Source organism: Gadus macrocephalus, chromosome 20, assembly GCF_031168955.1.
Source record: "Gadus macrocephalus chromosome 20, ASM3116895v1".
NCBI lineage: Eukaryota > Metazoa > Chordata > Actinopteri > Gadiformes > Gadidae > Gadus > Gadus macrocephalus.
The window spans coordinates 21,956,950-21,974,400 of record NC_082401.1 but is presented as its reverse complement, the minus strand read 5'-3'; the positions used below and the strand labels follow the sequence as shown (position 1 = coordinate 21,974,400).

The 17,451-nt window shown below is 41.8% G+C and overlaps 1 protein-coding gene across 2 annotated transcripts; it reads right to left on the bottom strand.

Moving 5' to 3' along the window:
* Positions 1 to 6,480: 6,480 nt before the first annotated feature.
* htr1fa (5-hydroxytryptamine (serotonin) receptor 1Fa) lies at positions 6,481 to 17,131 on the bottom strand. 2 transcript variants are annotated; one of them, XM_060040239.1, is made up of 3 exons: positions 16,892 to 17,131; positions 8,480 to 8,616; positions 6,481 to 8,200 (listed from the first exon to the last, which is right to left on the bottom strand). In XM_060040239.1, the coding sequence occupies exon 3, from the start codon at positions 8,197 to 8,199 to the stop codon at positions 6,997 to 6,999; it is 1,203 nt and encodes a 400-aa protein (XP_059896222.1). In that variant the 5' UTR covers position 8,200; positions 8,480 to 8,616; positions 16,892 to 17,131; the 3' UTR covers positions 6,481 to 6,996. The 2 variants fall into 2 exon arrangements, with proteins under 2 accessions (XP_059896222.1, XP_059896220.1); XM_060040237.1 differs by having other exon boundaries at positions 6,481 to 8,203; positions 16,892 to 17,128.
* Between the last annotated feature and the right edge of the window lie 320 nt (positions 17,132 to 17,451).

Here is a 17,451-nt window from a genome sequence, read left to right as displayed (position 1 = left end):
CCTTGGGTGCAATGTCCCAACCTGGCAACCTGTGCATGGAACGATTACCTACAAAGGCCATAAAGTCAAATTGCTTTATTTTTCTTTTAGCGATTATTCTGTCATTTGATCTGTCAGCATTGTGTCGTATATTATACTATGTAGGCCTTGGGAATGCATGTATATTTGCTTCATGTTTGTAGTAGACTACACGGAAATGGAATGTGCCTATCAATAATATCTGCCACATTACGTCGATTGAACCAATTCGTTTGAATGGGGGTGATGCATCAAGCAGAAAGACATACTACTGCAAGAAAGCAATAGTCCCTATGTTGCAGGGTTGCATTGAACCCTGCAACATATAATCCAATTTCCTTCAGACATCTCTAACCAGGTGATATTATATGATTTAAAATAATTATATAATCTAATTTAGAATGTAGAGTTGTTTTACATCGCAGACCTAGCTTTAGGTTTGACTGGAGATACAACTGAAACACTTGGCGATTTTTTCTAAGACATCAATTCGAAAACTTGTGCCCTAAATGTAATTGTAACTTTGCGACAGTAAGCCACCATACCATACCATATTTGCTGCGGTTCATTAGTAGTTCCACTTCCCCTCATTCACCTCCCCTGAACCCACAGCATCCGTCACGTGGAGGCCACTTGGAGAGCATAGAATATGGGCGGGAGATTGAAATAGAATCCACCTGCCTCACACCCACTATCATGGATCAACCGCCAGGTGTAGACTTAAAGGTACGGCCACACCAAACGCGTCACCTGCGTACCACGCGTATAAAATCGGCAATTTTTCCATAGGGAAGCATTGGTGTACGCGCGTATGAGGTGCGTACACGCGTATCATGCGTACCAAGCAACATTTTACTCGCTGTAGGGGCGTATGAGGCGCGTACATATACGCGCGTATATATACGCGCGCACATATACGCGCGCACATATACGCGCGCACATATACGCGCGTACATATACGCGCGTACATGTACGCGAGGAGTTCAAAAAATTGAACTTTTTACACTCATACGCGCCGCAATAGCCAATCAGCGTTGAGCTTGACCCGACGTCACTGGCAGAGAGTAGTGAGTTTGGACAGAAGCATACGGCCGACATCTTTCTTTATTCTGTGTGGAAATAGTAACATAGTTACGCCATTAAATGCTTTTATGGAAACATTTTTAGCGAGAAATGTGCATTTTACTTTCATAATGTTCGCTCGGTGAATGTGAAGGATGTTTGGTTTGATAGTTATGACGAAGAGGGAACGCTCCGTTCACTTGCATGGACAGAGTCTCTGGTTACTAAGCAACCTCAACGTCTTGGCGGACTATATATCTGCTGATCAACACTACGAATGCTGGAAACACACCAGACACACCATGTGAAGTTATTTAACCCGATTATTGTTATTTATATCCGAGATTATTTAATCTAACCCGATCTAAACTCTATCACCCAAACACGGCGACGTTTGGGTTTCCTACCTCGGACTCCAGAGCAGCCATGTCCATGGCAGCCACGGCGGCAACTTTCTTTATTCTGAGTGGAAATAGTAACATAGTTACGCCATTAAATGCGTTTATGGAAACATTTCTAGCGAGAAATGTGCATTTTACTCTCATAATGTTCGCTCGGTGAATGTGAAGGATGTTTGGTTTGATAGTTATGACGAACGCTCCGTTCACTTGCATGGACAGAGTCTCTGATTGCTAAGCAACCTCAACGTCTTGGCGGACTATTTCTCTGCTGATCAACACTACGAATGCTGGAAACACACCAGACACACCATGTGAAGTTATTTAACCCGATTATTGTTATTTATATCCGAGATTATTTAATCTAACCCGATCTAAACTCTATCACCCAAACACGGCGACGTTTGGGTTTCCTACCTCGGACTCCAGAGCAGCCATGTCCATGGCAGCCACGGCCGGCAACTTTCTTTATTCTGAGTGGAAATAGTAACATAGTTACGCCATTAAATGCGTTTATGGAAACATTTCTAGCGAGAAATGTGCATTTTACTCTCATAATGTTCGCTCGGTGAATGTGAAGGATGTTTGGTTTGATAGTTATGACGAAGAGTGAACGCTCCGTTCACTTGCATGGACAGAGTCTCTGATTGCTAAGCAACCTCAACGTCTTGGCGGACTATTTCTCTGCTGATCAACACTACGAATGCTGGAAACACACCAGACACACCATGTGAAGTTATTTAACCCGATTATTGTTATTTATATCCGAGATTATTTAATCTAACCCGATCCAAGCTCTATCATCCATCCAAACACGGCGGCGTTTGGGTTTCCTTCCTCGGACTCCTTAATCCTCTGACTCCTTAAATGGTCAGATACGCGCGTATGCGTACGCGCGTATCTGACCATTTTTGACACAAAATGGTCAAGCAACATTTTCGCTGCGTTACGCACGTACATGGTACGCGAGGTACGCGCTTGGTCGCGCTATACTGCTTAAATATATGTACATATAGCGCATACTTACACTTTTTCGACAACATGATTTTGACTTCGAATATTGATTGAAATAAGGTTACCTTGCCCACTGTATATATCTTCTTCTTCGGTGGTAAGCAACCAAATATTTACGTACTGCCGCCAATTATTTTCGTGCACCAAATGCATATCCACATTTAAGGTACGGCCACACCAAACGCGTCACCTGCGTACCACGCGTATAAAATCGGCAATTTTTCCATAGGGAAGCATTGGTGTACGCGCGTATGAGGTGCGTACAGCGTATCATGCGTACCAAGCAACATTTTACTCGCTGTAGGGGCGTATGAGGCGCGTACATATACGCGCGTGTATATACGCGCGCACATATACGCGCGTACATATACGCGCGTACATGTACGCGAGGAGTTCAAAAAATTGAACTTTTTATGCTCATACGCGCCGCAATAGCCAATCAGCGTTGAGCTTGACCCGACGTCACTGGCAGAGAGTAGTGAGCTTGGACAGAAGCATACGGCCGACATCTTTCTTTATTCTGTGTGGAAATAGTAACATAGTTACGCCATTAAATGCTTTTATGGAAACATTTTTAGCGAGAAATGTGCATTTTACTTTCATAATCTTCGCTCGGTGAATGTGAAGGATGTTTGGTTTGATAGTTATGACGAAGAGGGAACGCTCCGTTCACTTGCATGGACAGAGTCTCTGGTTACTAAAGCAACCTCAACGTCTTGGCGGACTATATATCTGCTGATCAACACTACGAATGCTGGAAACACACCAGACACACCATGTGAAGTTATTTAACCCGATTATTGTTATTTATATCCGAGATTACTTAATCTAACCCGATCTAAACTCTATCACCCAAACACGGCGACGTTTGGGTTTCCTACCTCGGACTCCAGAGCAGCCATGTCCATGGCAGCCACGGCCGGCAACTTTCTTTATTCTGAGTGGAAATAGTAACATAGTTACGCCATTAAATGCGTTTATGGAAACATTTCTAGCGAGAAATGTGCATTTTACTCTCATAATGTTCGCTCGGTGAATGTGAAGGATGTTTGGTTTGATAGTTATGACGAAGAGTGAACGCTCCGTTCACTTGCATGGACAGAGTCTCTGATTGCTAAGCAACCTCAACGTCTTGGCGGACTATTTCTCTGCTGATCAACACTACGAATGCTGGAAACACACCAGACACACCATGTGAAGTTATTTAACCCGATTATTGTTATTTATATCCGAGATTATTTAATCTAACCCGATCCAAGCTCTATCATCCATCCAAACACGGCGGCGTTTGGGTTTCCTTCCTCGGACTCCTTAATCCTCGGACTCCTTAAATGGTCAGATACGCGCGTATCTGACCATTTTTGACACAAAATGGTCAAGCAACATTTTCGCTGCGTTACGCACGTACATGGTACGCGAGGTACGCGCCCTGAGGCGACCACTGAATTCTTCAGGCAAATGAAATACTGAACATGATGGTGACCTTGGGTGTCTTGAAAGGCGCCTCTAAATGAAATGTATTATTTATTATTATTAACAGTTATGATGCCAAGGGGATTCACCAGAGGTTAAGTAAACGAAGGGCATGTCAAACAACTGATGAAACGCAGCCTCCTTTACCGCTTGTTCCCTTGCTGCAGTGAGTCGGGTTTAGTGGCATCTAGCGGTCAGGGTGTAGCATGGGGGTGTAGTTGCAATCTACTGAATACCGCACAATCCCTCCGCCACTCCAAACGACGTAGGATAAGCTACGGTGGTCTGTGGTGCCAGTAGGTGTATTCCAAAGTGATCATGTCTACGACAGCATTGAGTGGCCAAGTCCAGTGATTAGGCCCTTTGACAGTTCTATTAATTGTATTAAGTTATTTAGTAAATAAAACTACATTAAAGGTACCTAGTGCAACTTTATGTAAACATTCAATGAAAAATAAACATTAAATTTCTAGTCTTTTTTACACGTAGTAAGTTTCAATAACTCCATACCATTACATATCGACATTCAAGGAGCAAAGATGAGACGTCGTTGTGTGGTGAGAACTGATAGAAAATCGTAAACAACAACAATCGCCGGTGGGGAGAAGCCATTTTTCCATTGACTGGAAGCCTGCTTTATTTATTGTAGTTTACAAAAAATAAAGAAAATGGCGGCATTGTTGTTATCGATTTTGTATCAGTTCTCACCACACAACGACGTCTCATCTTTGCTGCTTAAATGTCGGTATGTAATGGTATGGAGTTATTGAAATTTACTACGTGTAAAAAAAACTAGAAATTGAATGTTTATTTTTAAGCCTCGAAAGTTGCACTGGGTGCCTTTAAAGGCAGACACGGTAATAAATTATAGTCCTATACGTCATCCTCTCTCGAGCAGTTTGTGTTCCATTCAAGGCTATCTTAGAAACATTGCCGTTTCACATGGCGCGCTCCGGGATAGGGGACCCGCTGCAGGGCTAATGGACCATTCAAAGGTAACGAAACAAAATTCTTGGTTGCATGGGATAATACACTTATTAAAACACTTCTGTTGAGTCTGATCAACTAGCCACCACTCAATTTTACAATCCCACCCCACCTTTAAGAAATGTATTCTGAAGGCCCGAGGAGACCATCAACTGTCTACAGTAGTTTTGTAGAGACAAGGGGTTACCAAACCGTTTCTTGCCGTGGCCCATCTGTGGAACTACTTTTGGCCCAGGAATCTGCAATACATTGTCTTTATGTCATTACGTAATTTGTTCAATGCAATATACTCTCCCTTTCAGTCTTCAAACATGCAAACTAAATTGACATTGTGGCCATCACTTACTGTAACCAACTTGGTCCCTTGTGTGTGTGTGTGTGTGTGTGTGTGTGTGTGTGTGTGTGTGTGTGTGTGTGTGTGTGTGTGTGTGTGTGTGTGTGTGTGTGTGTGTGTGTGTGTGTGTGTGTGTGTGTGTCCAGAAATTTCTGAGCAATGAAGAGAGAAAAAATCAGAATGAAGCTTGATTGGACATATGTACATACCATGGCACTTTAATACAAATAATCTTCAAACTACAGTAAAGGAGGCACTCGCTTAATCACACATATATGAAAGTACTTATATTCATGATTTTCCATTTACCATAATTTGAAAACAATATATTTTGTAGCCAGAGTGTGGCGCCACAATGCAATGTTTTAAATTAACATTATTCAACGTAATGTATGTATACATTGTGTATACATCATCTTATGATGACATGTTATGATTTGGTTAAGTCACAACCATTCATTTCAATAGTATACCTCCTTAAAGTACTCATTGGGTGTTGCTTTTTGGCCTGGTATGTTCTAAAATACTTTGTATTTCAATATGCCTAACATGGTCCAATATATCTTTAATAAATTAATAAATTAATTTAAATACTTTCTTTCAACTCAGGACATAAGATGCAGAGTGATATATTGCGGTCTGGAATTCACCCTGTATGGCTCCAGCTTACTCGCTCATGTGTCTATTGCACATGAGCAATAGACACTGTATGGGATATATAGTTCTATTTCAAGAACCTTGAGTGCGAGTTGTGTAATGAATATGTCCACCAGTGTTTGGTTCACATTCATTAATCTCAGGGGCCGGTGAAAACCAAAGTGCCTTTAGGGGATATAGCAGTATAGAAAGTATGCAGGTAATGCAATCTACACAATTGCTGTTATCACTCTCTGAACTCGCTGCATCAAAAACAAAAGTATTTCATCCATATCCATATATTATGCCATCTTCAGACCTGTACAAAAACTTTTTCACTCACTCTAAAAAAAAGAATTGTATACTTTTTCCATGATAAACACTGTTCAATGAAAGACTACTTTTAAGAGGAATTTAAATGACTGCATACGTGTAGGATTTAAGTATTGCAGAATGTCCCAACAAGATCATATGTATTTCAATCATAATGTATTTCAAAGTTGCTCACTCACTAGTCTCGCAAAGCCAGACCAAACTACAGCAAGTAGAATACTCACTCACTAACAAAGCTGAATAAATGTTAAAAAATATATTAGTTATGTACTATAACCTCCCCTAACCATTATGAACATGATAACAGGCGTAAAGATTGGCAATTTGAAAACCTTGAGATGAGGTTCGTTCATTTTGCCTCGATCCCCTAAAATTGGTTGCTAATGGTCATTTTTGCCAATTATCTGGCTTGACAATGTCTCATCCCACTTGAATCAAATTAAATTCTCCTAGGATCGATGTCAGAACAGACTTCAATTAACGTTGAGGAGATCTTTAAGTGTCTATTAATACAAAGTCTGGATTTCTATCTGTAATTATGTCTCTGCAGAGCTCAACCGCCAAGCTCCCGCTATTTGCAATGACCGACCAAATGTGTGTCAGGAAGAACCGGGCACCGATCATTTAATCTTTGAAAAGTGACACATCTTGACAGTATCTCATCCATCATTATTTTCACCAGAATACTCTCTACGAGCTAATTGTGCACTTATGTATGTTTGCATACAGTCCATCAGTCCATCAGTAATGATTGCATCTAACCAGTCTTTGAAAAGCTTTTTTAAAGTCCTCATTAAAGATAGTGTAGATAAGCGGGTTGATAAGAGAATTCAGGTAGCCCAACCACGTCAGAAAGTCAGCCAGTTCCATTGAGATACTGCAAGACGCGCAGGTGTTGACAATCACCTCTTTGACAAAGAAGGGAAGCCAGCAGATGACAAACGCGCCCAAAATCATGCCGAGCGTGGACGCCGCCTTGCGCTCTCGCGTGCCCGAGATCCGAGGACCCTGACCGAACGCTCCCCGTCGAGACTCGCTGCGGTACGATTCGCTGCGGCATGACTCGCTCCGACGCGACTTCCTCCGGCAGGCCCGGGCGGCGACGCGCGTGCGGTCACGCTCGCGGTCCTCGGTCGACGGGTCGGAGAAAGACTTGTCCTGGGGCACCACGGGGCTCTGGGGCAACGGGCTGCCGTCGCCGGCGGGATACGAGGAGGGCATGGTGCTCCCGTTGGTCATGCAGGAGTACCGACTGGCGCGGCTGGCCTCCCGGCGCATGTACAGCGTCTGGGCGGCGCGGTAGATCTTGTAGTACAGGATGAGTATGAGCAGCAGGGGTATGTAGAACGCCCCCAACGTGGAGTACAGGGTGAAGGCAATGTGGTCGTAGGTGATGATGCACTGGTCATCCTGCTCTGCGTCGCCACTGTAGTGCCGCCAAAGCAAGGGGGGCAGGGAGATCAGGATGGACAGCCCCCACACCACGGCCACCATCACCGCCGCCCTGGCTCCGGTTCGCTTGCGAGCATACTCCACGGCGTCCGTGATGGCCCTGTATCGGTCGATGGCGATGGCGGCCAAATGGAGGATGGAGCAGGTGCAGCAGGTGATGTCCACACTCAGGTAGATGGTGCACACAATCTGGCCCATGACCCAGATCTCCTTTTGGATGTAGATGATGCTGAAGGGCATGACCAGCACGGCCACCAGGAGATCCGTGGAGGCCAGGGAGCAGATGAGGTAGTTGGCCGGGTGGTGCAGCTTGCGGGTCACTATGACGGTGGTGATGACCAGGCAGTTGATGACCGTGGTTACAACGGCAAGCACAGACAGCGTCAAGGTAAGCATGATCTTTTTAGGAGGTGTTCCAGCAGTGTCCAGGGAGTCATCGCTGACACAGCTGTTTGAGGCCAGCGCCCCTAATGTGCAGTTGGGGAGGTCCATCCTGCTGGGGGAAGGGGTAAAGGGACAGCATGGATTAGATGGTAAATAGACTCAAGTGTATTTTCTTTTTGCATTCATCAAAACGAGCTTTCCACATTCCGTTCCACAAGACGTGAAAAGAGACTGGTTCTGAGATTAAATGTGGTAGAAAAGGGCTGTATTCAACGTTTAAAACACAGAATGGCTTATCCAAACAGGTTGTTAACCCTTTTACCAAAAGAAATATATGTACTTTAATTGAATTTTGTATGGAAGATAACTTGGCATTCCTGGGCAGTACCTCTTAAGGCTTTGCAGTTTCCCCAGCCTGTGGTGGATTCAGCACATCACAGGCTCTCAGCTCCCCTGGCTCCAGTATGCACTCTCTACAAGCTCTGCCATCACATGAACCCGCTGTCACTCTTCCAGGCCCAAGAGCTGCAAAACAGAGAGAGTGTCGGAGAAAGAGAGGCAGAGGTTGAGGGATAACATCTGAAGGATGCTCCAAGACACAAAGGGAGGGAAGTTCGTTTTTTTCTGCTTGCAGACCTATGCAAGAGGTCAGATGATGCTATTTATTTTTTGGGATCTTTTAGAAATGCAACAAAGATGGAGACATGGGCCACGACGAGGACACAACTTGAATCCTATCCAACAAATGTGTGTTCATGTATTGGCCACATTGCGTATAGAGACAAGAATTCATTAGATTGCTTAGAATGCGTATCGTTAAGTATAGTGATGAGATTTCGATTTTAAGAGACGCTTAATTGAATTTTCTTTTGTTCATTAACATCTCAATCAAATAGATTTCAAATGCCTCTTTTGTTCATCGTTGTTTGGTTTTTTTCAGGGTAACTAAAGGTAGCGATTTGTTTGTTGGCCTGAGGGCTGCAGTCAATTATGAGTGGGCATTCCTGCCCACTCTTTTGGGTACATCTCAGTCCTAGGCGTGACCGTCGTTGTTGATCTCCACATTCCTTACCTTCTATTATTGCTCAGCAGTCTTAAGACATGAGTGGGAACAGTTGCTATAGAAACACTAAAAGTTATCTAATGCAGTGATGGAAGAGAGAAGCAAATTCTGTTGCTGCCATGTTTTGAGTGAGCTCGCCAGGTTAAGTAAGGGGTAGGATGGGGGTGGCAGATGTTAGGCAGGTGGTAATGTGAAATGGCCATTGAATAGAACAACAAGCATGGATGTGTTTTCATTTTTTTTTTACCATTGTCGTTGCCAACGTCTAATCAAAAGCGTAGTGTTAAAGTTGAGACAAAGATGAGGATCTAAAACCTAATTTGTATTACAAAGTGTGAGTACTAAAAACAAACATTTTTTTACAGAGTTCAATTTAACCTACCACATACCCACCCACTATTTTAATTAGGCCTGTGTTTATTCACTTGCCTCATAAACATTGGCTGAAGGTCGCCCTGGGGATTTGCAACAATGTGGCTTTCTTTGGACAAAGACACCCACTTATACAAAACAATCCGTAAATTATCACATGTATGTTTTTTCTTTCATAGATTTGTCTTAACAATGCAATATGTTTCCAAGAAAATAATATACTCTGTTAACTGTCACCATGGCTGCCATGGTGATATGCACCATTTAATTTAAGAGGGATACAAAACGGGAACTCACACGAATATCTTAGCTGAAACAAAACAAAAGTAGTGTATCTAAACATAATCCCAGGGTATTCAATCATGTAACTTTAATATAAAAAAACATGGATAGACACTGAACAAAAACTCTATTCCCTATGAGCTCTTAAGTAGGCCTATTCAACAAGTAAGATTGGAGCTTCTTTAGACTCTTAGTTTGAACATGTTATTGAACATGCACTGTGACTGAACATATGATGGACTAATGCACAATTCAGGTTTGAATTGGACTTGTCTGTTTACTAGTGTGCACAGATAAATACAGGCATTGCTAAACGTATTAAACAAATTGTATCAGCCTAGACTTTAATTAAGGCAAATGCATTTGAAACCAAAGGGTTAGATCCTCTTTTGTTACTGACACTGTCGGGTGCATGAATGCGTCCTCATTGCAAAATATGTTTTAATGCTGCCTAATCTATTCAAAGCCAGTCAATGTTCCAAGCCTCGAGCTTGAGTCCCATAGAGTCTCCCCAGGAGGCCAATGTGATAAGAGCTGCCACTCTTGAAATGGCAGTATAACACAGATCAAGTCAACACAGAACTGAGGGTGAACCTGGCTTTAATACTCAATAAGCACTAATCTGTTGGACTACCCCTGTGCAAATGCAGAATAATTATGAAAAACATAAACAAACTTCTGATTGAATGGATCAGTGGGAGACACATAGCATTGATTGTATTCCTAGGCTGTTCATATTTGTTTGTTGCTTAACGTGGCATTACAAACAGCTGATTTAGAACACTGTGGGCTGCCTAGATCCATATTAGCCTGCGTAAAATACTTTACCAATGTGCTGTTGGAACAACTTATCAATTAATTCATTATTCAATGAGTTCTATCACCATTTAACTACATGGCACATAACACTTATGTTAAATATCTTACCAACTTTGCTGTAGAATTACCAACATTCATGCTGCATCATTATCTTTCAAACCATATTTTCAAAAAAGAAATTGTGCTTAAAATGTTTGCCTGAAATGCTACTATATTATTATTTCTGTCAATTATGGCACCCATTGCAATCCTAACCATCCCCTGAAGGAAGGATCCCGCTTCTCTGCGTTCCCTCTCTAGGTTTTTTCCTTGATAAATCAGGGAGATTAGCTTGCTCTTTGGGAAGATAGCGTTATGGCCTGTAAAGCACTTTGAGACACTCACACTGTGATTACAGGCAATAATAACAATAATACATTTAATTTAGAGGCGCCTTTCAAGTCCCCCAAGGTCATCTGACAAAGTATGAGTATAAAATCTTAGAAAAAAACAACAAGACATTGTCATAAAAACAAGTGAAGTGCATAGTGTCCAGCTAAAGGTGCATGCCAGAGTTTTGAATTGAGTTAAACGCTACGAAAATACTATTGACTTCACTATTGACCATCACACAAGGATGGAAGTTGAAAGGGAACAAAAAAAAAAATAGATTTTCCATTTGTAGATAAGTGTATGCCGGACGTTTTTCACCAGAACTCTTTGTACGATAACGGGGGAGTTACAGTCATGATGTTGTGTCATAGGCATGACACAACGATTGAATATACTGGCAGTCACATTAAAATAGATTGAGAGACATTTCTGCATCATTTTTATGCGGAACAAACCAAGGGAAGACAAAAACTATTAACACATACTAGGCAAACAGTTATATTGAAACACAATGCTGTTGCAATATTCTTGTATACTTCCTCAGACCATGGGAGTAAGCCAGTAAATGACACATGCTTATCTTATCTATCTTCTGTATGATCTATACCTTTAATTTATCATCTTCCCTAATTATTAAAGTCATAAGTATCATCTCACAAATCCAAAACATCTCTTCCTATCAAGTTCACTTCTTCCGATAATGCCTTTAACTGTAACTTTAAGTCAAATTAAAAGCTATATATTTTTTTTCTCTATCATAAAAAAAGTCAATCGTTGCATTCATCATGAACAGGCGTATTGTTCTCCAATATAATGAATTGGTCAGTATTCATGAAATAGTGGTATAGCCATGTCAAACTATCCCCTTCTACCTACTTTCTGTAGAAGACAGAACCAAAACAGCTTGTGCTATAATTATATTCTGATTGTGCAATCAGCTAGGACAAAATATTCATAACAACAACTTTTGTTTTTATTTCTTCTTGTGCACTAGAATGTGCTGAAGCACAAACCAAGGAAACCACAACATGAAAGCAGCAACCACAGAAAGCATCCGAAGATGCTGCAACTGGTGTTGGAGTTAATTTCCACGTTTCCATTTCACTAGATAGTTGGGCTTTAAAAAAAACCTTGTTTCACATATTTTATTGTGAACTACCTTTCAAGCTCAGAGATAACCCTACCAACGATTGTTTCATGTTCCATGGGACAGACGAATGTCGGCCCTGGACAACAGAGGGCTCAGTCTCAGGCAGCAATAAAAGAAAAGCTTTGGACTTTGAAGGCAGAAGCTCAACGAGAGTCTTTATAGTGCATTTACAGCGATACAGCTTGGATTACTTTGAGGGAGGAAAAGGATGTAGACCTAACAAGGGTTGGATCCAATGTATTCAACATTAATAAATAAAAGTGATATCATAAATATTCCAGACTCCCTCTAAGATAGGCAGACTCTTCATCATGGGGATATGATACAAAAGTAACATGTATATTTTACCATGGTATTCAATATATGTAATCGTATATATTTTCATGACGAAAGACATGAACTAAATTAGTTGTTGGAAGCATGAAATTAAAGTATTTTGTTTGACTATATTGACTATTTCATTCTATTATTTACTATTTACTATTAATTTTGTGTTTCGTACTATTGGTTTTGTAGTTTATGTCTCATCTGCATGAGACAATTTCACTCCCTGCTCATTTCTGACCAATTGGGGCATCACTTCCTTGATTGGTTTGGGGAATCGAAGTAAACTTGTTTACTTTCAAAATCTTGCTCTCTTCTCAAATTTCCCCTACAGCGCCCTTCAGTATGATGATTTTTGAATTGAGATTTTATGGCCAATATTTTGCTGCATCAGTCTCTCTCCTGGAGCTAAATACAGAAAGAGACGGAAGACAGACCGGGAAGGATCCAAGATGGGGTATTTATTTAGGGGGAGGTAGGGTGGATGAGCAGGTAAAATATTAGCACTATTCATATTCTGTTTGGGTGCAACACATAAACCTAGAGAAATAGCTGCAGAAAATGCACACATGCCATCTCTAGTGCATCTGCAACCCTCCCACACACAGAAGAGTGAAAGACCAGTTGAGTAGAAAATTATTCTCGAATCCTGATACAATGTAGCATGATTTATCAGAGGGCGTAGTAAATACCGTAGGATGAGTAACAAAGTGAGAAAGAAATCTATTTTGAACATGCTTGAAAATGTGATTCACTTGAGTAGGTCTTGAACATATAAACAATATATGTTGACAGCACTGACCTTGCCCTCTTCACATTTGAAAGGTTTCAAGCCCATGACATTGATAGGAACACTCTGGAAATAGACGTGGGTTTCTTTGTTGAGGTGGCGGTACACACAGGAAATTAAAAACCTCTAATGGCAACTCCGTCCTTCTTTCTTTCTGCCGTTTGTAGTGAAAGTTAATGAAATCTCCATTCAAAGCTGCCAGACCTTTTTCAACAATAAAGAAATATATGAAACACATAGTTGGGGGGGGGGGCAAGTTTTTTGTTTTTATATATATATTATTTTTTTATTACATAGTCTGACTAACACATTGATTCAACACTAATGCCACACTAGTACACAAAGTCTTTTTGATGTTTTTATCAATAACGGCTTTGTGTCCAACATATTAAATGAATCAAACACAAATCACAATCTAGTTATATATTGGTTACGGCTCAGAAATTGGGACTATCGCACATTCATTCAACATTCACATGGATAAAATGCACCCTTTGGCTGAGCAAACAACAGTGTAACTGGGGATCCAAATATAGTCGATGGAGCTCCATGTGTGCCACACGGTCGACCTTAGCCAAACTAAAACAAATGCCAAAGATGAGCTCAGCTGCTGTCCCACCTCCCAAATCTCTCTGAAGAAAGATTGTTCTTCGCTTGAGGCAGAGCGTAGTTAACCAAGCCAGGGTCTAACACCGCCTGACCAATGGTTTCCTCTTTGGAGACACTCTCGTTTTGGGAGTAATCTAGCCCTTTAAGATGAAACATCAACCCCCAGAAGGCTTTAGAATGCTGCAACCCGCCCGACACAACCCCTGAAATTAATAATTTGAATAACCGAAAACTGTTCCTTCCGTCTCTTCCTCGGGTGCCTCCTCTTCTGTTATTGTTATTTGGTTGTCACGGATATTATGAGACACACACAGACTCACTCTTTAATGTACTCCATAAAGAACATATGAATAACTATCCTATATTTGCATAATTTCTGTTGGGCTGTTGACCTCACCTTTAGTAGCCTATTTTCAGCTTTTTAAAAAAAAGCTGAAAATTGTTAGACCTTTTATGCAGCAATTTTCACAGGCCATGTTGAGCAGACAATGGGAAAAAAAAAATGCCTAAAGTGTGCTATCATCACTGTGCGTGAACTGACTAGATAGACTAGCTACAAGACCGGTTACAGAGGGGTAAAAGCTAATTTGCTATTGGCCGATATCAGAGGTCAGCCATTAAAATATATCAGGTCTTCTATTAAAAATAACCGTATGTGGTGATAATAATTGCTGCCACGAATGCTTGAATGTGTGCCTGCAATCAAAGAGGCATAGTAGTGCCCAAAAGCTCTAAATAGATTGCATGATTGGTTGGATTTTTTTTTTTTAAGCACTGTTCAAGCCAACAATCATGCTTGGATCATGCCAGTGTGTTCCCTGAAAGTAACAAAACACCCCGCAGTATGATGGGACATGTGTCTTATCATGTGGAAAAAGCAATATTAAAAAGGCAAATCAGAGTTCTGTCCTTGTCCTTTTGTATTTTTACTAATGTAAGGATCCAACACCCATTCTTCTGTAGTCAGGAGTTGAGCGCATTGTGTCTTATTTCTTATCATGTCATGCCATCCCTCCTGGCCTTGGTGTGAGGCACACTACTTAATCCGCTGTCCACTTCAACTTGAAGTCCTTCAGCAATTCCTCTTCTACTCCGTCATTAACTTGTCTATCGGAACGATTCGAGAGTTGTAAAGAGAGAGAGACAGGAAAATGGTGGAAAATAGCCCGATTTTTAAACCAAACAACCAAAAGAAAACGTGCTATGTTTCTCCCCCATTGAGAAACGTTGCATTTTACATCTGTGATTGACAGGCTAGATAAATACCCGGAACCAATCATGGTTCAAAGATGCTCTGATTGGTTCTCAAAGCTAACATTATTACCTCATTGGGCCAAACATTTATATTCGAGTTCTGACTAGATTCTGCTTCTATAATGTCAAGACAACAACATATAACGTTGTATGGTTCTGTCTTAATCAGACCCTATTGGCTTCTACACCATTCCGCCCATACCAATACAGACTGGAGATCTACCAGGGTAAATCAGACCCTATAGGCGTGGCTTCTTCAACATTCTGCCCATAACAACACAGACCAGAGATTTACCTCCAGAGTAGGCCTACATGTCAGTTTACATCGGATCTCTGAATAAACCAGTTTTGTGTTAAATCAACCTTTACCACTCTTGGAGTCATACGTCGCTCGCCCCCAAACCACGATACCAAAGGCCTCTAAATGACAATTCATCAGTAGGCCTGCATTCATTCTTCTTATGCTGGAGTAAAGCCCTTCCAGTAGGCCTACTTTTGAATGACATTGAGTGACCGCTTTAACGCAGGTGGATGTACACAAGGACGTGGAACCATCACTCAAGAACATGAACGTTCACGGCTCCCATAGATGACTCCCATTAGTAATGGGAGTCATCTATGGGAGCCGTGAACGTTCACTGTAATGGGCCATTACAGTCACAATTCAATGATCCAATTGTGACGCTGGCACATTCCGTGTTTCTCGCTCACACACACGTTCGTGCACTACACACTCACCTTCACCTAGACACGCCCCGCAACACCCACACGCCTGCATTAGCTTTGTTATATCGCCCTCACACACATGGTGGAAGCACGCTCGAATGGGCAAAGCCCGGCATGATACAGCAGTGGTGGGCTGCAGTCGATTTTATTTTAGACAGTGCCATGGAGAAGCAGCAGCAGTGACCAAAGTGTTGTAAAGCAGCCGCAGCGGCATGTCAACAAACGGGTCCCACCCCAACAGGTCCTTTGGGAAGCTGTCGTCGCTGAGCGCCAACAAATTGTGCACTAAATCGTAAGTTAATTGCCTCCAGTCCGGCGAGCACACAGCCATGCGCACACGTGTAAACAGAATGCAGGCGCACGCGTTCACCCACCAATCACTCTGACACATGGTCCGGCGCGCGCGCGCGCGCGCGCGCACGCGCACGCACACACACACACACACACACACACACACACACACACACACACACACACACACACACACACACACACACACACACACACACACACACACACACACACGTGGAAAAAAAAGACTGCATTACCCTTGCTCAACATTACAGGGCAATTAAAAGCGTCTTCTCTCACGATTCATTGCAGGTGTCAAGTACACAGGGAGCTATTGAAGATGCAGCCAGCGATCAGATCTTATAAGCCTACAGGTAGGCTACTGCGAAGCCTGCATATGGGCTAGGCTCATTATGTTCTACACATTATCTACCCGTCAACTGCAGTTAATTCTTCTCTAAAGGTGGGGCTGATTAATTACAAAGAGCAGAATACAATTCCAAGTGCCAACTCCTCATAGTTTACATTTGAAAGTATAAACAGTCACTTTATTCGATGTTCTGTATATTTGTTTCCTCATATGTACATGGGTAAATGGCTAAATATCACACATAATTATAAATGGCAAAGGCATTTCGGTGAATCGAATTCGCCCAATAAATCCATAGCAAATTATTTTTCAATTGTTCGAGATATTCCATGTCCAAGTCCAGATGTGCAGGTTATCAGAGCATTGTGAAGAACTTACCAAGTCCGTGCTGCAGTGTTGACATCGAAGTCAATTGCCTTTCAATATTTTAAATTCCAAAATACTGTTTGAAATCGGAATGAAATCCATTGACACGGTGTAGGCTACAATCTCAAGCAGACACCGTGGCACGGCGTGTAGCCTATTCGCGCTGTAGGGGACGCGTCTTTCGCCTTGGAAGCTTCTTCGCTGAAAAGGGGCGTCTGAGTGGGAAGCTGAGTTGTGGAAGGATGATGGTCTCAGTAATAGACCCCGATAGTCCTGCACAAGCTGTGTTTGGAAGTACACTAACTCAACAAATATGTGCTCGGTCATAGCGAACTATGTGCCTAATATAGAGAGATTCAGAGAGAGGTGACTTTAGCTAATATATAAAGAATGATAAATAAAAAATGGAGCAATACATATCATATGACTTATAGTATAATGTATACTAGATTTGCATATATAGATATATATTACATGATGTGTAGGCTAGATATAGCCTAGCTCATGTAATATTGCCTTTTACATTAATTCCTTTATAGATGTCTTAAGTGTTAATCATACATCAATGCCTT